Below are 24177 nucleotides of genomic sequence, written 5' to 3'. Positions count from 1 at the left end.
TCAGGATGGGATCCTCTCTGGACTGGATCCCCTCAGGATGGGATCCTCTCTGGACTGGATCCCCTCAGGATGGGATCCTCTCTGGACTGGATTCCCTTAGGACGGGATCCCCTCTGGACTGGATCCCCTCAGAATGGGATCCTCTCTGGACTGGATCTCCTCAGGACGGGATCCTCTCTGGACTGGATCCCCTCATGACTTGATCCCCTCAGGACGGGATCCTCTCTGGACTGGAGCCCCTCAGGACTGGATCCCCTCAGGACTGGATCTCCTCAGGACTGGATCCCCTCAGGATGGGATCCTCTCTGGACTGGATCCCCTCAGGACGGGATCCTCTCTGGACTGGATCTCCTCAGGACGGGATCCTCTCTGGACTGAATTCCCTCAGGACGGGATCCCCTCTGGACTGGATCCCCTCAGAATGGGATCCTCTCTGGACTGGATCTCCTCAGGACGGGATCCTCTCTGGACTGGATCCCCTCAGGATGGGATCCTCTCTGGACTTGAGCCCCTCTGGACTGGATCCCCTCAGGACAGGATCCGATCAGGACTGGAGCTCCTCTGGACTGGATCCCCTCAGGACTTTATCCCCTCAGGACGGGATCCTCTCTGGACTGGATCTCCTCAGGGTGGGATCCTCTCTGGACTGGATCTCCTCAGGACTGGATCCTCTCTGGACTGGATCTCCTCAGGACGGGATCCTCTATGGACTGGATCCCCTCAGGACGGGATCCCCTCTGGACTGGAGCTGCTCTGGACTGGATCCCCTCAGGACTGGATCCCCTCAGAATGGGATCCTCTCTGGACTTGATCTCCTCAGGACAGGATCCTCTCTGGACTGGATCTCCTCAGGGCGGGAGCCTCTCTGGACTGGATCTCCTCAGGACTGGATCTCCTCAGGACGGGATCCCCTCTGGACTGGAGCTGCTCTGGACTGGATCCCCTCAGGATGGATCCCCTTAGGACTGGATCCCCTCAGAATGGGATCCTGTCTGGACTGGATCTCCTCAGGACGGGATCCTCTCTGGACTGGATCCCCTCAGGATGGGATCCTCTCTGGACTTGAGCCCCTCTGGACTGGATCCCCTCAGGACGGGATCCTCTCTGGACTAGATCCCCTCAGGACTGGATCCCCTCAGGACTGGATCCTCTCTGGACTGTGATCTCTCTCCTGCTCTCCTCCCTGAACTCCCACAGCTGCTCCTCCAGCCTGATGCTTAAACAGCTGGTTGTGTCCCGTGAGGCTCGTTACCATGGCGACAAATTAATGACCTCCTAGGACGGTGAAGATGAGGAGGATGAGGATGATGATGGTGGTGATCATGGTGATGAGGATGGTGATGATGATGATGAGGATGTGAGGATCATGATGATGATGATGATGATGATGATGAAGGCCGTCTACTGTCTGAGTCAGACGGGAGGAAATTCCGTCTGTTTGGAAATTACTTTTTTATTTCTTGTGACAACCGCTGACACCATCCATAAGTCTCTCTCTCTCTCACACACACACACACACACACACACACACACACACACACACACACACACACAAACACACACGTCCCACTGGGATTTAAAGAGTGTGTGTTTGTGTGTGTGTCACAGTCGTCACACAACCTCGATGATATCAAACCGTCCCTGTGTCAGCGAACGCCGGGAGATATTCATGAGCTCACCAGGGGCGTGTGTGTGGTGTGTGTGTGTGTGTGTGTGTGTGTGTGTGTGTGTGTGTGTGTGTGTGTGTGTGTGTGTGTGTGTGTGTGCCTGTATAATAAAGCTGAACAGGCAGCAAAATAATCCTGAAGCAGGAAAAACAGAAGAGAGACAAAGACGGAAAGGAAAAACTCAGAAGGCCAAACAAACGCAGAGGTGAAAGCACTGTGTATGTGTGTGTGTTAGACTGTGTGTGTGTGTGTGACTGTGACTGTGTGTGTGTGTGTTTTTGTGTGTGTGACTGTGTGTGTGTGTGTGTGTGTGTGTGTGACTCTGTGTGTGTGTGTGTGTGTGTGTGTGTGTGTGTGTGTGTGTGTTTTTGTGTGTGTGACTCTGTGTGTGTGTGTGTGTGTGTGTGTGTGTGTGTGTGTGTGTGTGCGTGTGTGTGTGTGTACTTGTACAGCTATATGTTGTGAGGACCTTTTGTGAGGACATTGGGTTTTTAACCTTACAAGTGAGGACAATTTTTGGAAAGTGAGGACATTCTTGCTGGTCCTCACTATTCGATGGGCCTTTTTTGGCCTTTTTGAGGTTCAGACATGATTTCTGGTTCAGGGTCACAGTCAGGTTTAGGTCAGGTTTAGGGTCTGGTTCAGGGTCACAGTCAGGTTTAGGTCAGGTTTAGGGTCTGGGTCAGGGTTACAGTCAGGTTTAGGTCAGGTTTAGGGTCTGGGTCAGGGTTACAGTCAGGTTTAGGTCAGGTTTAGGGTCTGGGTCAGGGTTACAGTCAGGTTTAGGTCAGGTTTAGGGTCTGGTTCAGGGTTACAGTCAGGTTTAGGTCAGGTTTAGGGTCTGGGTCAGGGTTACAGTCAGGTTTAGGTCAGGTTTAGGGTCTGGTTCAGGGTTACAGTCAGGTTTAGGTCAGGTTTAGGGTCTGGGTCAGGGTTAGGCATTAATTTTTGATGGTTAGGGTTCGGGGCTGGAAATGCATTATGTCAATGAATGTCCTCACAACATATAGCTGTACAAACGTGTGTGTGTGTGTGTGTGTGTGTGTGTGTGTGTGTGTGTGTGTGTGTGTGTGTGTGTGTGTGTGTGTGTGTGTGTGGGTGTGTGTGTGCGTGCGCGCGCGTGTGTGAGACTGTGTGTGTGTGTGTGCGTGTGTGAGAGACTGTGTGTGTGTGTGTGTGTGTGTGTGTGTGTGTGTGTGTGTGCGTTCTCGTATTTCTATCCTTGTTGGGGCCAAATGTCCCCACAAGGATAGCAAAACGTGGAACGACGTGCCTTGTGGACCTTTTTCCGGTCCTAAGTAGGAGAAACAGTGTTTTCTTGACCATGTTGTTGTTACTGAAAAAAGTAAAAGTGCAAAAACATTTCTTTAGGGCTACGCTTTGTTTTGGTGTGGGTCAGGGTCAGGGTCAGGGTCAGGGTTAGGGTTAGGGGTTAGAAATGAATGGGAGTCAATGGAATGTCCCCAAAAGAGTGGGAAACCCAACGTGTGTGTGTGTGTGTGTGTGTGTGTGTGTGTGTGTGTGTGTGTGTGTGTGTGTGTGTGTGTGTGTGTGTGTGTGTGTGTGTGTGTACAGAAGCGCTGTGTCTCTTTCTGGATTTTTGTGGCATCATTGCTTGAAGTTTGTTATGAAATATTTTCAGAATAAAACTAGAATCTGACGTTTTCCTGAAAGAATCAAATCAAACATTTAAAAGTCTCAATCAGCCGGTCTTTAGTCTTATGACCAGTCTTTAGTCTTATGACCAGTCTTTAGTCTGCAGGCAGGTCTTTAGTCTTATGACCAGTCTTTAGTCTTATGACCAGTCTTTAGTCTGGAGGTCAGTCTTTAATCTGCAGGCCGGTCTTTAGTCTGGAGACCAGTCTTTAGATGTGAGACTTTACCCAGTCTCACACCCGGGTCCCGGTGTGAACAGCTGTTCGGCCTACAGGCGGAGTGACGCTGATACAGACGGCTGTTTTCTGTTTACGATGCGACACGTGGAGCTGCAGGTGAAACCACTGGAGCTCTGACGGGGAATCGAACCGTGCTGAGCTGTGTGTGTGTGCCTGGCTCCAAGGCTCCTCAGCTGAAAGTAGGACAGGTACCGACTCCGAGGGGGGCGGGGGGACGGGGGGGGGGGGGGGGGGGGGGATAAGGACAAAGAAATTTAACTACATACACACATCTGCCTGAATGTGTGTGTGCATGAATGTGTCGTCTCTTTGAAGAGTGAGTGTGAGAGTCAGCAGTGATGATATGAGGGTGTGTGTGTGTGTGTGTGTGTGTGTGTGTGTGTGTGTGTGAGTGTGTGTGTGTGTGTGTGTGTGTGTGTGTGTGTGTGTGTGTGTGTGCGTGCCTGAGGTAAGGCAGCCTGTAATCATCACCTCACTGTGTTGAAAGCAGCCTGTCCTTCATTTACATACAGAGAGAAAGAGGAGGGGGCGAGAGAGGAGCAGACCCAGCAGAAAATTGAAAAGGGGGGGAGTCGCGGATGGGGGGATGAGGGGGGTGCCGAGGAAGAGAGAGAGAGAGAGAGAGAGAGGCGGGAACAAAAGAGGAGTGAAGCTCAAACTGCTGCGATTAGCAGACTGAACCGCAGCATCGGCCTGTTGCCACGGTTACCAGCTGGGACGGCGCCAATCCCACGACAGCCAATCACAGGACGGGACCTGGAGGTCCATCATGTCACATGGTCCTGCTGCCCTGGGCAACTTAGTTCTGGAACTCCTGGAAGAAGGGTCCAGTAGAGGGTCCAGTAGAGGGTCCAGTAGAGGGTCCACTAGAGGGTCCAGTAGAAGGTCCAGTAGAGGGTCCACTAGAGGGTCCAGTAGAGGGTCCAGTAGAGGGTCCACTAGAGGGTCCAGTAGAGGGTCCACTAGAGGGTCCACCAGAGGGTCCAGTAGAGGGTCCACTAGAGGGTCCACTAGAGGGTCCAGTAGAGGGTCCAGTAGAGGGTCCACTAGAGGGTCCAGTAGAGGGTCCACTAGAGGGTCCAGTGGAGGGTCCAGTAGAGGTTCCAGTAGAGGGTCCAGTAGAAGGTCCACTAGAGGGTCCACTAGAGGGTCCAGTAGAGGGTCCACTAGAGGGTCCAGTAGAGGGTCCAGTAGAGGGTCCACTAGAGGGTCCAGTAGAGGGTCCACTAGAGGGTCCACTAGAGGGTCCAGTAGAGGGTCCACTAGAGGGTCCACTAGAGGTTCCAGTAGAGGGTCCAGTAGAGGGTCCACTAGAGGGTCCACTAGAGGGTCCAGTAGAGGGTCCAGTAGAGGGTCCACTAGAGGGTCCAGTAGAGGGTCCACTAGAGGGTCCAGTATAGGGTCCAGTAGAGTGTCCAGTAGAGGGTCCAGTAGAGGGTCCAGTAGAGGGGGTCCACAGAGGGGGATGTGGTTCCACAGAGTCCAGGACAGGGTCTGACCTCTTAAGCCTGACTTAGGCCTGTCCGTTCCTTCGCCGGCACTGAGCACATCTTGCTTCTGCGTCGGGGGAACGGCCTCCTCTGCGGTTCCAGTCTTGGTTTGTTCGTGGGAGGCTCTTGGCGCTCTGTGGCTTCTCTTCCGGTCAGTCAGAGGAAGCAGTGGCGACGGGGCGGCTGTGTGGAGCTGCAGCTCCTCGGTGGAACAGCAGACGACGTGGCTCCAGTTGTTGTTGCGCAGGCGACGCAGGAGGCGTTTGCGGAGGTGGTCCGTCCGACCGTTAAACCACTCGAGGACTATATTACGTAAAGACCCGGAAACTACGTTCTGAGCGGACCAATCACAGCCCTCGACGTTCACGTCACCACGCGTCGACATGACGCATGGTTAGGATTTTTGGGAGGTGCGTGTCAAGCCGTAGCGTAGGGGCTGCGTCGACGGCGTAGGTTCTGCGACGCAGAAGCATACGAAGGCCTTTAGTTTTCACTGGAAGTCCAAGCATGGGCTTCCTTCGCCCTCAGCTGTGTCTGCAGGTGAACGGGTCTGAGTGTGGGCTTCCTTCGCCCTCAGCTGTGTCTGCAGGTGAACGGGTCTGAGCATGGGCTTCCTTCGCCCTCAGTTGTGTCTGCAGGTGAACGGGTCTGAGTGTGGGCTTCCTTCGCCCTCAGTTGTGTCTGCAGGTGAACGGGTCTGAGTGTGGGCTTCCTTCGCCCTCAGTTGTGTCTGCAGGTGAACGGGTCTGAGCGTGGGCTTCCTTCGCCCTCAGTTGTGTCTGCAGGTGAACGGGTCTGAGTGTGGGTTTCCTTCGCCCTCAGCTGTGTCTGCAGGTGATCGGGTCTGAGCGTGGGCTTCCTTCGCCCTCAGCTGTGTCTGCAGGTGATCGGGTCTGAGCGTGGGTTTCCTTCGCCCTCAGCTGTGTCTGCAGGTGAACGGGTCTGAGCGTGGGTTTCCTTCGCCCTCAGCTGTGTCTGCAGGTGGCAGTGGAGCGCCGGAGTGTCTCACGCTGAGCGCTGATCTGAATTCAGGAGATCAAACAGGAATTTCTTCTCGAGTCTTTTTCCTCATTTCTGACTGGAACGCTCCGTTGCCTCCGGCTCTCTCCACACCTCCACTCCTCCTCCACTCCGTTCCCCTTCTTCTGTCCTTCCTATAACCTCGCTGTCTTTCTTCCAACTTCACTACTCGCTTTACTTTCTGCCCCCCCCCCCTTGCTGATGCATGAATTATAGATGAACTCCCTCCATCAGCTGACTGAAGGCATTAGCATACAGACTGACTGCGTGAGGATGTGCAGTATTACCATGGAAATGTTGAAGAGTGTGTGTGTGTGTGTGTGTGTGTGTGTGTGTGTGTGTGTGTGTGTGTGTGTGTGTCCTGAGGCCTCTCTGGGTGTTTCCCAGCATGCACCAGGGCGAGTTAAACAGTGAGTGTTCCTTTAGAGTTTGGCTCACAGGAGGGAAGGGCGAGCGAGCCCAACTCAGACTGAGAGAGAGAGAGGGAAATAGAGTGAAGGAGGGAGAGAGAGAGAGAAAAAGACAGAGAGAGAGAGGGAGAGAGAGATCGAGGCAGAATGGTGTTTTGTGCTCCTGTAAAACTCTGAGATCATTTCTACATTTTCTCCGAAGCTGAATTGAAGCTGAAAGTTGCTGAAAAGAGTCGAACAGGAAGTAGACTGAGGTCACTTCCTGTAACAACGCCCCTCAGTCTCACTGCATGACGGCAAAACCAGAAGGACCAGAAGGAACCAGCTGAGCCTAGTTCTGTCTTGGACTTCAGTCTGCGGCTCCTGGGCTGAGGGCAGGAGGGATTTGAACCAGCAGCCCTGCGTCCGGGCGGTGCTGCCTCTGGGATCAATATCATCAAACTGCATCCAGCATTCTGTGGATGAGGCCCACAGGAGGAGGGCAGCGGGCCGGTTCATGGTTGGCTTGAACCGGTTCTGGCTGGTTCTGGCCGGTTTGAGCCGGTTCTGGGCTCTGTGGGCCGGTTCTGGCAGGTTCTGGCCGGTTTGAGCCGGTTCTGGGCTCTGTGGGCCGGTTCTGGCAGGTTCTGCTGATTAAACCAGTGCACTGGTGTGTCGGATTGTGTTTTTTAAAGTTGTGACCAGGAATCCCTACCCGGGACCAGAACCAGAGTCTGAGTCCTACTCACAATCTGTCTCTTCTGTATACACACACACACACACACACACACACACACACACACACACACACACACACACACTCGATGAAGATGTGAGGTTATGGGATTTTTGAGGAAGCGCTTCAACATGACTGCAGCTCTGGATCCTTCCACTTCCTGTTCCCACAGGAAGTGGAAGGATCTAGCGCTTCCTGTGGGACCAGGAAGTGGCTGCAGGTTGAAATTCCTGGCTCAGGAGCAGACCACCGTCTGTGAACACTCCAACAAACTTCTAGATAGTGTGAGATGTGAAAACACCCCTCGGTCTCCAGAGGCTCGGGTCGGCGCAGCGTTGCCGAGGAAACAGGCCTGTTGCCATGGCGACGCCGCTACAGGCAACTCACTACAGTTTGAGTCTGATGTGTAAAAAACGAGAAGCAGGAAAATAAAATCCGTTGAGGAGAAGGAGGACCAGGATCAGGATCAGGACCAGGACCAGGACCAGCACCAGCACCAGGACCAGGATCAGGATCAGGACCAGGACCAGGACCAGCACCAGGATCAGGATCAGGACCAGCTCCAGGACCAGGGTCTGGACCAGGATCAGGACCAGGATCAGGGCCAGCTCCAGGACCAGGATCAGGACCAGGATCAGGACCAGGATCAGGACCAGGATCAGGACCAGCTCCAGCTCCAGGACCAGGATCAGAATCAGGACCAGGATCATAACCAGCACCAGGATCAGGACCAGGATCAGGACCAGCACCGGCACCAGGACCAGGGTCTGGACCAGGATCATAACCAGCACCAGCTCCCGGACCAGGATCAGGACCAGGATCAGGACCAGCTCCAGGACCAGGGTCTGGACCAGGTCCAGGGGCTTCATGGTTCCAGCTTCCTCCCACAGTGGAGCGAAGACAGAGGTCCGGCGCTCTGAGGACGGAGGACGGAGGACGGACAGAAGCGCAGCCTGCTGGTGTTTCAGGACGTGAGGCTGAGTCTGGTTTGGAGGTTCAGTCCTCTGGAGCCGAATCTGGTCCACAAGAAGAACCTGGACTCCGCCCATTTCACCAGGTCTACAGGTGGACTCACCTGAGGAAATGGGCGGAGTCTAGTGAAACAAAACCAGCAGCCCCAGCGGCTCAGCCTGGACCGGGCTGAGGAACATGGTTCTCTCGATGATGTTCTTCAGGTTCTTGGTGATGTCCTTCATCTTGTCTCTGTCTGTCTCACCTGTTGCAGGTAAAGAGGAGCTGCCATGTCGGCCTCCTCCGTCCCTCCGTCCCTCCTCCTCCTCCTCCTCCTCTTCCTCGCCCCTCCCGTCCATCCCGTCCATCCTGATGATGCCTTGCTTCAGAGGCTGGAGCTGCAGGGCGCCCCGCTGTCTCACCTGCTCCTGGACCCGGGGGCGGGGCGTCTGTACGTGGGCGGGGTCGACCACCTGTACCAGCTGACCCCCGACCTGAAGGTGACGTCTCACGTGAAGACGGGTCCTCACCTGGACTCCCCGGACTGCCTGCCCCCCATCGTGCCCCAGGACTGCCCCTCGGCCACGCCCACTCACAACCACAACAAGCTGCTGCTGCTGGAGCCGGGCCGGGGGGCGGGGCCGGGCCAGGGGGCGGAGCCGGGCAGCCTGATCGTGTGCGGGTCGCTGTTCCAGGGCATCTGCGACAAGAGGTAAGGCGGCGAGACGTCGCGCCACACTCCAGCGCCAACTCTCAGAGACCCAACGCCGTGAAGCGGCGACCGTCCGGCGGGGGTCCGGCCAGCGCCCCGCCGGCCAGGCCGTCAGCTGGACCACCTGGTCCCGACGGTCCGGTCGGCACTCCGCCCGCCGGAGCGGTGCGCAGCCCGGCGGTCGCCCTGACAGCAGAACGCTTGTGTCCCTGCAGGAGTCTGTCCAACATCTCGCAGCTCCTCTACCAGACGTCCAACCCCGTGGACACGCAGTACGTCGCCGCCAACGACCCCCGCGTTTCCACCGTGGGCGTGGTCATCAGCACCCGGACCAGGCAGGAGGGCGGCGGCGGCCCGCTGCGCCTCCTGCTGGTGGGCCGCGGCTACACCAGCAGGGGTCCGGGCGACATCCCGCCCATCACCACGCGCCGCCTGTCCCCGGTGGTCCCGCCGCGCCGCGCCTTCTCCCAGGAGGAGGAGCTCGGCAAGCTGGTGGTGGGGAGCTACTCCGAGTACAACAACCACTTCGTGAAGGCGGTCGCCCACGGCGACCACGTCTACTTCCTGTTCTCGCGGCGCGACATGTGGCACAAGAAGGAGTACCGGACGTACGCCTCGCGGCTCTGCGCCTCCGACCGCAGCTTCTACTCCTACGTGGAGGCGCCGCTGCTCTGCCACGGCGGCTACAACCTGGCGCAGGGGGCGTGGCTCGGCGCCCACTCGGGCCGGCCCGCCCTGTTCGTGGTCATGGCGGCGGGGCAGGCGTCCACGCCGGTGGCGACCGGCCGCTCGGCGCTGTGCGCCTACGGCATGGCCGAGCTGGACGCCCTGCTGCTCCGGGCGCAGGAGGTGTGCTACACCGGCGGCGGGCGCGGCGGCGGCGGCCGCGAGGAGGCCTACATCGAGTACGCCGTCTCCTCCAGGTGCCTGAGGCTGCCCAAGGTGAGAGCAGTGTTCACCGACAGTGGATCCCCTCAACCCCGTTCCACAGGGTGGTCTGAGGGTGGTCTGCTCACGACACTGGATTCTGTTCAGGCAATTCACTGTTCACTGACAATGGTGTTGACAGCTGACCCCAGACAATGGTGACCCCAACTGACCCCAGACAATGGTGACCCCAACTGACCCCAGACAATGGTGACCCCAACTGACCCCAGACAATGGTGACCCCAACTGACCCCAGACAATCATGTTCATAAGTGACCTCAGATGAAGAACCTCTTGACCTGTGGGAACCTCAGGTGACAGATGAGGAGGGAACCTGAGGATCCAGACCGCCTGGTTGTTCGACCTCCAGAGACCTGAACGGCGGCTCAGACAGTGGTGTTCCCCGGAGCCCGTGCGCTGGTTCCCGGTGTTCCGCCTCTCCGGTTCCTGCAGCTTCTCTGAGTCTGGAGCTGCTTCACTGCAGAGTCCTCAGAACGTTCCGGCTGCTTCCAGGAACCCGAGCCGTGCAGCAGCTGCCGCCTGAAGCTCGCTGCACATTCTGCTGATGTCATCAACTCTCAGCCAATCAGAGCGCGGCGGCGACTGACTGAGAAATCCTGCTTTTCCTGTAAAACAGGAAAAGTGGTGAATCAGTGGGACAACTGACAACTGACCCCAATAACACAACCGCAAGCACGCGTGTGTGTGTGTGTGTGTGTGTGCGTGTGTGTGTGTGTGTGTGTGTGTGTGTGTGTGTGTGTGTGTGTGTGTGTGTGTGTGGATTAAAGTGTTATCTTTTATCAGCAGCTGGACTGATCATCAGACAGCTGTCACTCAAACACAGCTGGTAGGACGAATGTGACCCACATACACACACTGATGTGTGTGTGTGTGTGTGTGTGTGTGTGTGTGTGTGTGTGTGTGTGTGTGTGTGTGTGTGTGTGTGTGTGTGTGTTGTAAAGCTGACATGTATGTTTGTTGTTTGGTAAATAGGACTCCCTCTCTGAATACCCCTGCGGAGGCGAACACACCCCCAACCCCATCGCCAGCGCCGTGCCCCTGCCGGCCACGCCCACCGTCACCTCCACCACCCAGCTGACCGCGGTCGCCACGGCAACGGAGGCAGGACACACAATCGCCTTCCTGGGGGACAAGGACGGCCGTTTACATAAGGTGACCCCCCCCACACACACACGCACGCTCAGTCTTGTATTTCTATCCTTGTGGGGACCGTCCATTGACTCCCATTCATGTCTAGCCCCTAACCCTGACCCTTACCCTAACCCTAACCCACACCACAACAAAGCCTAACCCTAAAGAAATGTTTTTGCACTTTTACTTTTTTCAGTAACAACAACATGGTCAAGAAAACACTGTTTCTCCTACTTAGGACCGGAAAAAGGTCCCCACAAGGCACGTCGTTCCACGTTTTGCTATCCTTGTGGGGACATTTGGCCCCAACAAGGATAGAAATACGAGAACGCACGCGCACACACACACACACACTCTCCGTACACCTGAATGTCGGCTGACTCCGTCGTCATGGTGACGCCAGGCTCCATCTCTCAGGTTTCCGTCTTTATTTCTCTGACTGTTTTTTATTGTTTAAGTTTTTTCTCTGTTTACATAAAACTTTAATCCCGTCTGACTGTTCTTTACACCCGTCACGTGTGTTGTTTGTCGTGTCTCCTGTTTGTGCAGCGTCTCCTTGTGCCTGCTGCTTCCCATTGTGTGTCTGCTCCTGGTTGTGTAGTGATATGTGTGTGTGTGTGTGTGTGTGTGTGTGTGTCTGTGTATGTATGTGTGTGTGTGTGTGTGTGTGTGTGTGTGTGTGTGTGTGTGTCTGTGTATGTATGTGTGTGTGTGTGTGTGTGTGTGTGTGTCTGTGTGTGGCTGCTCCATCGCTGATTTCGTTTCTAATTTGAGGATTTTAATCTGCTTTGAAGCTGGGTGTGTTGTGTTGTGTGTTGTGTTGTGTTGTGTGTTGTGTTGTGTTGTGTGTTGTGTTGTGTTGTGTTGTGTGTGTTGTCTTTTGATGAGGATCCGCTCCCTCTCTCCTCTCAGCCGGATCGTCTCTTTCAGTCTTCCAGTCTGTCTTCCTCTGCCGTCTCTGATCCGTCTTTATCCTCAGCGTCTCCCTCAGCGCTCTGCTCTCATTCTGATCAGCACACTTCCTGGTCCCTGGTCCCTGGTCCCTGGTCCCTGGTCCCTGGTCCCTGGTCCCTGGTCCCTGGTCCCTGGTCTGTGCCTGTTAGCCTGGGTTCTATATGATCCCTGGTCCCCAGACCCTGGTTCCTGGTTCCTGGTTCAGGGTCAGAGGTCAGGTGTTGCTGTCTGCAGCTGCCGGTTTCACAAAGGAATCAGCTGTTTTCCTGTTTGTGTTCAACTGGAAACACTACACACACACACACACACACACACACACACACACACACACACACACACACACACACACACACACACACACAGTATCATTGAGTTGCAGAGCTGCAGGCTACAAACTGCTCTGTTCCCTCAGGGTGTGTGTGTGTGTGTGTGTGTGTGTGTGTGTGTGTGTGTGTGTGTGTGTGTGTGTGTGTGTGTGTCAGCTCGGGGGTCTGGTCTTGTATTTGTCACATGGGACCAGGCACAGACTTTGTTGTTGTTGGCTAACGGTCTCCCAGGTGCATTCTGGGTAGGGATCTAGCAAGATGCCCCTGAAGCTTTGTGTGTGTGTGTGTGTGTGTGTGTGTGTGTGTGTGTGTGTGTGTGTGTGTGTGTGTGTGTGTGTGTGTGTGTGTGTGTGTGTGTGCGTGCACGCGTGCATTTTCCTATCCTTGTGGGGACCAAATGTCCCCACAAGGATAGGAAAACCTGCTGGATGTGCCTTGTACCTTCTTCCGGTCCTCATGAGGGAAACAGTGTTTTCTTGACCATGTTGTTGTTACTGAAAAAAGTCAAAGGTCAAACATTTTTAGGGTTCGGCTGTGTGGTGGTCTGGGTCAGGGTCAGGGTCAGGGTTAGGGGCTAGGAAATGCATTATGTCAATGAGTGTCCTCACAGGGATAGAAATACAAACCTGTGTGTGTGTGTGTGTGTGTGTGTGTGTGTGTGTGTGTGTGTGTGTGTGTGTGTGTTAATGAGCTCTAATCCTGCCTGGAAGCTAAACTGCGGCGCTTTGATTCAACACGTTAATATTTCATCACATGCTGTCAGCGTTTCTGCACTCCTGCTGGAGTCTTACCCAGAATGCACCTGGGGACCGGCGGCTGATCAACAACAATAGGAACACGGTGTAATCACCACCGAACTGCAACAACCGTTGACTGAAGGCGCCTGGAACTCCGTCACAGCCGGCGGCTGCACAGCTCCTCCCAAAGTCTCTGTTAGCAGCTGCTAGTTAGCATTAGCAGCAGCTTGTTAGCATTAGCAGCTCCTCAGCAGCTTGTTAGCATTAGCAGCTCCTCAGCATTAGCAGCAGCTTGTTAGCATTAGCAGCTCCTCAGCATTAGCAGCAGCTTGTTAGCATTAGCAGCTCCTCAGCATTAGCAGCAGCTTGTTAGCATTAGCAGCTCCTCAGCATTAGCAGCAGCTTGTTAGCATTAGCAGCTCCTCAGCAGCTTGTTAGCATTAGCAGCTCCTCAGCATTAGCAGCAGCTTGTTAGCATTAGCAGCTCCTCAGCAGCTTGTTAGCATTAGCAGCTCCTCAGCATTAGCAGCAGCTTGTTAGCATTAGCAGCTCCTCAGCAGCTTGTTAGCATTAGCAGCTCCTCAGCATTAGCAGCAGCTTGTTAGCATTAGCAGCTCCTCAGCATTAGCAGCAGCTTGTTAGCATTAGCAGCTCCTCAGCATTAGCAGCAGCTCGGTAGCATCTACCTGCTGAGCCGTGACGTCTCACATCAGGCTCCACCAGTGTTGTTTCCGTTAACAATGACGACGAGAATATTTGGTCAACGCCCCTTTTTTCCGTGACTAAACGAGACGTGACGAGCTAAAAATATCTCTTTAAAGACGGAAATGTGACGAGACGGATCTGTTGTTTTCGTTAACGAGATGAGATGAAAATGTCAGTATTTTGACTTTCAAAATAAATGAAATCAGATGCGATTCTCCAGCTTGTTCACGCAGATCGGCTGCTTTACTCTGAAAATATCAGGAGTTCACAGCTGCTTCCTGTTTGAGCAGCGGCCACTAGAGGGCGTGGAGCAGCTTCCTGCAGGGGCCCGGCGGGAGGAAAAGACGCAGCGATTTACGGATGAACTTTAATCAGAATCCAGCAGAAAATGAAACAGAACGCCTCCTAGTGGCAGACGGAGGATCTGATCCACTGTTTCTTCTTTCTTTCTTGTTTATTACAAAATTACATATTGCAAAATGACAAAATTGTCACATAGAGAGATACTGTACATTTGAGAACAATCATTTTCCAAAAAAAGGGACAGTGTGGATTGGGTGGCAGCCGACGGCAGGGTGCCCGGCGACCCGATCCCCGGACACAGAGACTGGCTCTAGGGACATGGAATGTCACCTCGTTGGCGGGGAAGGAGCCCGAGCTTGTGAGGGAGGTTGAGAGGTACCGGCTAGATATAGTCGGGCTCACCTCCACACATAGCCTGGGCTCTGGAACCCAACCTCTCGAGAAGGGCTGGACTCTCCACTTCTCTGGCGTTGCCCGCAGTGAGAGGCGGCGGGCTGGTGTGGGTTTGCTTATAGCCCCACAGCTCAGCCGCCATGTGTTGGAGTTCACCCCAGTGAACGAGAGGGTTGCATCCCTGCGCCTTCGGGTCGGGGATAGGTGCCTCACTGTTGTCTCGGCTTACGGGCCGAACAGCAGTGCAGAGTACCCGGCCTTCTTGGAGTCCCTGGGAGGGGTGCTGGACAGTGCTCCGACTGGGGACTCCATGGTTCTACTGGGGGACTTCAACGCCCACGTGGGCAGCGACAGTGAGACCTGGAAGGGGGTGATTGGATCGCACGGCCTCCCCGATCTGAACCCGAGTGGTGTTCTGTTATTGGACTTCTGTGCTAGTCACAGTTTGTCCATAACGAACACCATGTTCGAGCACAGGGGTGTCCATAAGTGCACTTGGCACCAGGACACCCTAGGTCGGAGGTCGATGATCGACTTTGTTGTCGTGTCATCTGACCTCCGGCCGCGTGTTTTGGACACTCGGGTGAAGAGAGGGGCAGAGCTGTCGACCGATCACCACCTGGTGGTGAGTTGGATTCGCTGGCGGAAGAGGAAACCGGACAGACTTGGCAGACCCAAACGTGTTGTGAGGGTCTGCTGGGAACGTCTGGCGGAACCCTCTGTCAGCATGGCTTTCAACTCCCACCTCCGGGAGAGCTTCTCTCATGTCCCGAGGGAGGCTGGGGACATTGAGTCCGAGTGGACCATGTTCTCCACCTCCATTGTCGAAGCAGCTGCTCGGAGCTGTGGTCGTAAGGTCTCCGGTGCCTGTCGTGGCGGCAACCCCCGAACCCGGTGGTGGACACCGGAAGTAAGGGCTGCCGTCAAGCTGAAGAAGGAGTCCTATCGAGCCTTGCTGGCTCATGGGACTCCCGAAGCAGCTGACGGGTACCGGCAGGCCAAGCGAACTGCAGCCCGAGCAGTTGTGGAGGCAAAAACTCGGGTCTGGGAGGAGTTCGGGGAGGCCATGGAGGAGGACTATCGGTCGGCCTCGAAGAAATTCTGGCAAACCGTCCGGCGCCTCAGGAGGGGAAAGCAGGTCTCCGCCAACACTGTTTACAGTGGAGGTGGGGAGCTGCTGACCTCAACTGGGGATATTGTTGGACGGTGGAAGGAATACTTCGAGGACCTCCTCAATCCCGTCGCCACGTCTTCCGTGGAGGAAGCAGAGGCTGAGGTCTCAGAGGTGGACTCGTCCATCACCCAAGCTGAAGTCACTGAGGTGGTTGGCAAGCTCCTCGGTGGCAAGGCACCGGGGGTGGACGAGATTCGGCCTGAGTACCTTAAGTCTCTGGATGTGCAGGGACTGTCTTGGTTGACACGTCTCTGCAACATCGTGTGGCTGTCGGGGACGGTGCCTCTGGATTGGCAGACCGGGGTGGTGGTCCCCCTGTTTAAAAAGGGGGACCGGAGGGTGTGCTCCAACTATAGGGGGATTACACTCCTCAGCCTCCCCGGGAAAGTCTATTCCAGGGTACTGGAGAGGAGGATCCGACCAATAGTCGAACCTCGGATCCAGGAGGAACAATGCGGTTTTCATCCTGGCCGTGGAACAGTGGACCAGCTCTATACCCTCCATAGGGTGCTCGAGGGTTCGTGGGAGTTTGCCCAACCAGTCCACATGTGTTTTGTGGATTTGGAGAAGGCATTCGACCGTGTCCCTCGTGGTGTCTTGTGGGGGGTGCTCCGGGAATACGGAGTCCGGGGCCCCTTGTTAAGGGCCGTCCGGTCTTTGTATGACCGGAGTAGGAGTCTGGTCCGCATTGCCGGCAGTAAGTCGGACCTGTTCCCGGTGCATGTTGGACTCCGGCAGGGCTGCCCTTTGTCACCGGTTCTGTTCATAATCTTCATGGACAGAATTTCTAGGTGCAGCCAGGGGCCGGAGGGGTTCCGGTTCGGGAACCACAGGATTTCATCTCTGCTTTTTGCAGATGATGTTGTCCTGTTGGCTTCATCGAACCCGGACCTACAGCATGCACTGGGGCGGTTCGCAGCCGAGTGTGAAGCGGCAGGGATGAGGATTAGCACCTCCAAATCCGAGGCCATGGTCCTCGACCGGAGGAAGGTGGCTCGCCCCCTCCAGGTTGGTGGAGAGACCCTAGCCCAAGTGGAGGAGTTCAAGTATCTTGGGGTCTTGTTCACGAGTGGGGGACGGATGGAGCGTGAGATTGACAGGCGGATCGGTGCAGCGGCTGCAGTGATGCGGTCGTTGTATCGGTCCGTCGTGGTGAAGAAGGAGCTGAGCCGAAAGGCGAAGCTCTCGATTTACCGGTCAATCTACGTTCCCACCCTCACCTATGGTCATGAGCTTTGGGTCATGACCGAAAGGACAAGATCCCGGATACAAGCGGCCGAAATGAGCTTCCTCCGTAGGGTGGCTGGGCGCTCCCTTAGAGATAGGGTGAGGAGCTCAGTCACCAGGGAGGAGCTCGGAGTAGAGCCGCTACTCCTCCACATCGAGAGGAACCAGCTGAGGTGGCTCGGACATCTGTTTAGGATGCCTCCTGGACGCCTCCCTCGGGAGGTGTTCCGGGCATGTCCCACTGGGAGGAGACCCCGGGGAAGACCCAGGACACGCTGGAGAGACTATGTCTCTCGGCTGGCCTGGGAACGCCTCGGGATCCTCCCAGAGGAGCTGGAGGAAGTGTCTGGGGACAGGGAAGTCTGGGCATCCCTGCTGAGACTGCTGCCCCCGCGACCCGGCCCCGGATAAGCGGTAGAAAATGGATGGATGGATGGAGGGACACCCTTGGAAGCAGACCAATGCTTATTGGCGGGGCCCTTATAGCATTAAGATAAGAGAATTTTACATTAAACACAGAAAATCACAGTCAGCCTACAGTTACCTAAGCTGTTACCTACGCTACACCAATCCTACCGGCACACGGCAACAGTGTTTGTTTCAATCATCAGCCAGATAAACACACATCAACATATCATTACATACAGATTACTCGTGGGCTTCAGAGGACATAAATAAGCCTTCAGCTCGTCGGGGTTCCGTTATATTTTCAAGGAGATTAAGTTTAAGTTTCTTTTTGAAAATGGGCAAAGACCGAGACATTTCAAGGTCTTCACTCAGTGCGGACCCTTACTGCTGGACTTGTTCTTACTGTGAAGCTGCAACAGGAGCCCACCGTTGATCAGTGAAGATTTTTTTTCCTCAAGTACCGAATAAATCTTTACTTTTGCTTTCTTTTTTCTTTTTTTTGTTTGTTTTTTAGAAAAATAATTGAGGTGTCTTATTTTGAAGAAATGTATTTTCACTTTTGTTTAAAATTTGTGTAGAGAGAATTCAGGTAAGGAATACTTACAAAGTTTATCAAACTGAAGTTGTGTTTGTCATTTCAGTTTTGGACTCCCAGTGTTTCTTACCATCAAGTGAACCAAGGAATTCATTTAGTTTATTTCAGTTGTTTTAATGGTCGTATTTTCCTAATAACCATCTTAATATTGGTTTTATCGCTCCTCCAAAAGAATACCAGGCAGTTACTCTGACCAGTTCAGATCAGGAACAGAAACATAACAGACCAGTTTTAATAAAAGATCTCAGCCTTTATATCAGTCCGGACATTATAGAAATAGCCTGAAAGTACCAGCAGAACTCCTTCAGTCCTCATTCTGTCTGCAGAGCTCATATCAGCTCTGCACTGAGTTTGAAAAGTACCAAACTCGTCCAGTTTATTATGTGATATTCAAAGGCATCAGTGTGTTCTCTTGGTTTTGTGCTATTTAAGTGTATTTTATTATGTTTGTTTGGTTTACAGTTTCCTTTGTCTTTTTCCTTTTAAAGGGTCTGTATCCTGCTTTTTTAGCTCGTCCAAACTCTAGAAATGTCACTAACATGGTCATACTTTATTTTTGGCGCAAAGGAAAAGTCATTTTGTGTGAAATAAAAGATTTTCTGGGGCTAATTCTGAAACCCGGAAGAGAAAACGCTCCGTTTCACTGAACCCCGCCTCTCCCCCTGTGGACTTTGACTGACAGCTACTTCAACCAATCAGAGCTTTGTTAGCGTCTCTAAGGGTTAGCTTTAGCTCTTTAGCTCTAGCTTCTCTACACGGAAATACACGTCTTTTCCTGTTACAAACTCACCAAGCGCAGACCCTCCAGACCCTCCAGACCCTTCAGACCCTCCAGACCCTTCAGACCCTCCAGACCCTTCAGACCCTCCAGACCCTCCAGACCCTTCAGACCCTCCAGACCCTTCAGACCCTCCAGACCCTTCAGACCCTCCAGACCCTCCAGACCCTCCAGACCCTCCAGACCCTCCAGACCCTCCAGACCCTTCAGACCCTCCAGACCCTCCAGACCCTTCAGACCCTTCAGACCCTCCAGACCCTCCAGACCCTTCAGACCCTTCAGACCCTCCAGACCCTCCAGACCCTTCAGACCCTTCAGACCCTCCAGACCCTTCAGACCCTCCAGACCCTTCAGACCCTCCAGACCCTCCAGACCCTCCAGACCCTCCAGACCCTTCAGACCCTCCAGACCCTTCAGACCCTCCAGACCCTCCAGACCCTCCAGACCCTCCAGACCCTTCAGACCCTCCAGACCCTCCAGACCCTCCAGACCCTCCAGACCCTTCAGACCCTCCAGACCCTCCAGACCCTCCAGACCCTTCAGACCCTCCAGACCCTCCAGACCCTCCAGACCCTTCAGACCCTCCAGACCCTCCAGACCCTTCAGACCCTCCAGACCCTCCAGACCCTCCAGACCCTCCAGACCCTCCAGACCCTTCAGACCCTCCAGACCCTCCAGACCCTTCAGACCCTCCAGACCCTCCAGACCCTCCAGACCCTTCAGACCCTCCAGACCCTCCAGACCCTTCAGACCCTCCAGACCCTCCAGACCCTCCAGACCCTTCAGACCCTTCAGACCCTCCAGACCCTTCAGACCCTTCAGACCCTCCAGACCCTCCAGACCCTTCAGACCCTTCAGACCCTCCAGACCCTCCAGACCCTTCAGACCCTTCAGACCCTCCAGACCCTTCAGACCCTTCAGACCCTCCAGACCCTCCAGACCCTTCAGACCCTTCAGACCCTCCAGACCCTCCAGACCCTTCAGACCCTTCAGACCCTCCAGACCCTCCAGACCCTTCAGACCCTCCAGACCCTCCAGACCCTTCAGACCCTTCAGACCCTCCAGACCCTCCAGACCCTTCAGACCCTTCAGACCCTCCAGACCCTCCAGACCCTTCAGACCCTTCAGACTCTTGCTCTTGCTTGACTGTTGCTTTCAGACGATGGTTAAAGTTTATTTTATTTCCGTAATCAGAGTTAGAAAAAAGCAGCAACGCTGATCGCCGAGGGCCTGCGGGGGGGGGGGGGGGGGAGCCATCTTCACAGTGTGACGTGAACGTGGGAAAACAGCGCGTTTTCACGGTGGGAGGGGCTGCCTCTCTGAGCAGCGCAACAAGGAGGAAAGCTCAAACACGCAGGTACGAAGGAAAAAAACGCTTTGGGGAGTTTTGGTGAGAACAGAACTATATAACAAGGTTAAAACATACAAAAAGTGAATTTTGCATGATTCAGCCCCGTTAAGGCATTTTTTAATGACTAAAACTGGACTAAAACCCGTTTGGTTTTCGTCGACTAAAACTAGACTAAGAGCCAATCCCAGATCTCCCCCTCAGCCCGACCCCTACGATATGGGCGTTCACCTCCCAGTTCTACCTTTTGAATAGGGGGAGGGGAGAGGGGGAGGGCTAGTTCACCCCTTTCAGAGAAGTCTGCATCCATGCTCCCTGTTCTCAGCAGAGGTAGGCGGAGTTTGGCATTGGCCTTTAAAAAGCTATAAAAAGTGAAATTTACAGATATACGAGCATGACAGGGTCCCAGTCATGGATTAACGTTTTAGCGCTGCGTAGCACCGTTTCCGATCGTAAAGTGTTTCCTGCAGGATAAACCTTTGGCCCGGGGGGCGAGCGATGCCGACGGCGCTCACTCGTAACGAACCGTCCAGCTCAATCGATTGAGCGCAACTGCTAATTAGCCACAAAACGCGGCGCTATGTTTTTTTGTTTGTTTTTCTTTCCTGTCCGTTGTCCGGGCGCTGCAGAATGTAGCGCGGCCGGGGCGCCCGGACTGAAACGGTCTGGCGGAAACCCTGTAAATTTGTGACTTCTGAAGAGCACTCATCACTGTGTCAGCGTCATCTTTTATCACGTTTTTAACGTGATGTTTGACGCAGGGACCCCGATGAAACCCGACTGCTGATGAGGGTCAAACACATCACTGAGTTCCACTTGAACCACATCTGGTTCCTGATGGAGACACCTGACCCTCTTCTGGTCCAGTCTGAGTCTCGAGGTCCGTTTCTGGAGAGCAGAGCGTCAGACTGATGTGATTCCATCACTGCTGATCACTGGTCCTCAGGGGCCACATCTGGTCCTCATCTGGTCCTCAGGTCCTCATCTGGTCCTCAGGGGCCACATCTGGTCCTCATCTGGTCCTCAGGCCCTCATCTAGTCCTCATCTGGTCCTCAGGCCCTCATCTGGTCCTCAGGGCCACATCTGGTCCTCATCTGGTCCTCAGGGCCACATCTGGTCCTCAGGCCCTCATCTGGTCCTCAGGGGCCTCATCTGGTCCTCAGGCCCTCATCTGGTCCTCAGGCCCTCATTTGGTCCTCAGGGGCCTCATCTGGTCCTCAGGGCCTCATCTGGTCCTCAGGGCCACATCTGGTCCTCAGGGCCACATCTGGTCCTCAGGGGCCTCATCTGATCCTCAGGCCCTCATCTGGTCCTCAGGCCCTCATCTGGTCCTCAGGCCCTCATCTGGTCCTCAGGCCCTCATCTAGTCCTCATCTGGTCCTCAGGCCCTCATCTGGTCCTCAGGCCCTCATCTAGTCCTCATCTGGTCCTCAGGCCCTCATCTGGTCCTCAGGGCCACATCTGGTCCTCAGGGCCTCATCTGGTCCTCAGGGGCCTCATCTGGTCCTCAGGCCCTCATCTGGTCCTCAGGCCCTCATTTGGTCCTCAGGGGCCTCATCTGGTCCTCAGGCCCTCATCTGGTCCTCAGGCCCTCATCTGGTCCTCAGGCCCTCATCTAGTCCTCATCTGGTCCTCAGGCCCTCATCTGGTCCTCAGGCCCTCATCTAGTCCTCATCTGGTCCTCAGGCCCTCATCTGGTCCTCAGGGCCACATCTGGTCCTCAGGGCCTCATCTGGTCCTCAGGCCCTCATCTGGTCCTCAGGCCCTCATCTAGTCCTCATCTGGTCCTCAGGCCCTCATCTGGTCCTCAGGCCCTCATCTAGTCCTCATCTGGTCCTCAGGCCCTCATCTGGTCCTCAGGTCCTCATCTGGTCCTCAGGGCCTCATCTGGTCCTCAGGGCCTCATCTGGCTCTCAGGGGCCTCATGTAACCCCTCTACCCCTGGAGCTGAGGGACCGACTGTGAGGCTTGTGGAGCAGTGAAGCAGCTCCACCTGCTGGCAGCAGCTGGTCACTGCAGCTCATCTGTTTCTGCTTTCGAATTAAATTTCCACAAAGCACACACACACACACACACACACACAAAACAGACAGACAGACCCCCCCACACACACACACACACACACAAAACAGACACACACACACACTCACACACAAAACACACACACACAAACACACACACACACACACAAAACAGACACACACACACACACACACACAACAGACAGACACACACACACACACTCACACACAAAACACACACACACACAAACACACACACACACACACACACAAAACAGACACACACACACACACACACACACACAAAACAGACAGACACACACACACACACACACACACAAAACAGACACACACACACACACACACACACACAAAACAGACAGACACACACACACACACACACACACAAACACACACACACACACACACACACACACACACACAAAACACACACACACACACACACACACACACACACACAAAACAGACACACACACACACACAAAACAGACAGACACACACACACACACACACAAAACAGACACACACACACACACACACACACAACAGACAGACACACACACACACACACTCACACACAAAACACACACACACACAAACACACACACACACACACACACACACACAAAACAGACACACACACACACACACACAAAACAGACAGACACACACACACACACACAAAACAGACACACACACACACACACACACAACAGACAGACACACACACACACACACTCACACACAAAACACACACACACACAAACACACACACACACACACACACACACACACACACAAAACAGACACACACACACACACACACACACACACACACACACACACACACACACACACACACACACACTGTCCTTGTGAACCTGATGGATGGATGCCTTCGGGGTTTCTGATCAGTGGCTCGTTGATCGATTGGTCGTCCTGCTGTGATTCTGGCCTGAAGCTGCTGCCTGCTGGTTGGTGAAGTTCTGCTGTGTTTCCAGCAGAGGGCGCAGCCCCAGCAGAGCCTGGTGACCGAGCTGAGCGACTGTCTCTTGTCTCGCTGTTCTTCCAGGTGTTGGTGCGACCCGATTGGTCCGGCGTTCTCTACGGTAGTGTGAACGTTGACGCCGGCAATGCCGTAGGCGCCGACCTCCTATTGGACGAGAGCCAGCGGCACGTTTACGCTCTGACCAGCAGCCGGGTGAGACCCCGTGACCCCGCCCCCTCCGTCAACCCCGCCCCCACAAGCAAACAGGAAGTGACTCTGAGGCGTTTCCTGTCCCGCAGCTGTCCAGGGTCCCCGTCTCGTCCTGCCAGACGCAGACAGACTGTCTGTCCTGCCTGTCCCTCACAGACCCCTACTGCGGCTGGTGTGTCCTGGAGGGGAGGTAGGACCACCGCTTGACCACCGCTTGACCACTGCTTGACCACTCTACCACTCTTCCTCCTCCTTTTCCTCTTCCTCTTCCTCCTCCTCTTCCTCTTCCTCCTCCTCTTCCTCTTCCTCCTCCTCTTCCTCTTCCTCTTCCTCTTCCTCCTCCTCTTCCTCTTCCTCTTCCTCCTCCTCTTCCACTTCCTCTTCCTCCTCCTCTTCCTCTTCCTCCTCTACAGTTTTCTGATTGTAGTTTTCAGTCTCATTTTGACTGATGTACTTTCAGGTCTTTTCCAGTGTTTCTTTGTTTGTGCGTTTGTGTGTGTGTGTGTGTGTGTGTGTGTGTGTGTGTGTGTGTGTGTGTGTGTGTGTGTGTGTGTGTGTGTGTGTGTGTGTGTGTGTGTGTGTGTGCGTTCCTCCTGGATCAGACCCGTCCTTCAGAGACCTGATGTTTTTCCAGATGTTCTCGGAAGCAGGAGTGCCGGCGCCACCTGCTGCCCAATCAGTGGCTCTGGAGCTTCGACCCGACCAATCAGTGCGTGGCGGTGCAGAGCCTGCAGCCGGCCAATCAGAGCAAGCATGAGCAGAAGCAGGTGGGCGGAGCTCACGGCGGGACGCCTGCCGGGCGGTGACCGCCGTCCTTCACGCCGTCTCTCCGTCCGTCCTCCAGGTGACGCTGTCCGTCCTGCGGCTGCCCGCCCTCACGGAGGCGGAGCCTCTCTCCTGTGTGTTTGGACTCCTCCCGCCTCGGCCGGCCGTCGTCATGGGAACCAGCATCACGTGTCAGTCGCCGCCGCCGGAGACGCTCCCCGACATGCCGGCAGGAAGCGGTGGGTGTTTTTGCTTTGTGCCTGCCGCCGGGCCAGAACGCCGCT

General features: G+C 54.7%; 2 protein-coding genes across 4 annotated transcripts in view; both read left to right on the top strand.

Moving 5' to 3' along the window:
• Positions 1-24177, top strand: part of LOC115408444 (natural resistance-associated macrophage protein 2-like) — a 918259-nt gene that overhangs the window by 350826 nt on the left and 543256 nt on the right. The gene's annotated exons all lie outside the window — the stretch shown is intronic.
• Positions 8429-24177, top strand: part of LOC115408433 (plexin-B1-like) — a 36849-nt gene continuing 21100 nt past the window's right edge. For both annotated transcript variants that reach the window (XM_030119196.1, XM_030119195.1), the window contains exons 1-7: positions 8429-8860; positions 9076-9802; positions 10781-10960; positions 23003-23131; positions 23218-23318; positions 23763-23895; positions 23973-24132. In XM_030119196.1, coding sequence (XP_029975056.1) covers positions 8439-8860; positions 9076-9802; positions 10781-10960; positions 23003-23131; positions 23218-23318; positions 23763-23895; positions 23973-24132 — 1852 coding nt within the window. In that variant the 5' untranslated portion in view covers positions 8429-8438. The remainder of the gene's footprint in view (positions 8861-9075; positions 9803-10780; positions 10961-23002; positions 23132-23217; positions 23319-23762; positions 23896-23972; positions 24133-24177) is intronic.

This window comes from Salarias fasciatus, chromosome 20, assembly GCF_902148845.1.
Source record: "Salarias fasciatus chromosome 20, fSalaFa1.1, whole genome shotgun sequence".
Lineage (NCBI taxonomy): Eukaryota > Metazoa > Chordata > Actinopteri > Blenniiformes > Blenniidae > Salarias > Salarias fasciatus.
This window is presented reverse-complemented; position numbering and strand designations above follow the sequence as displayed.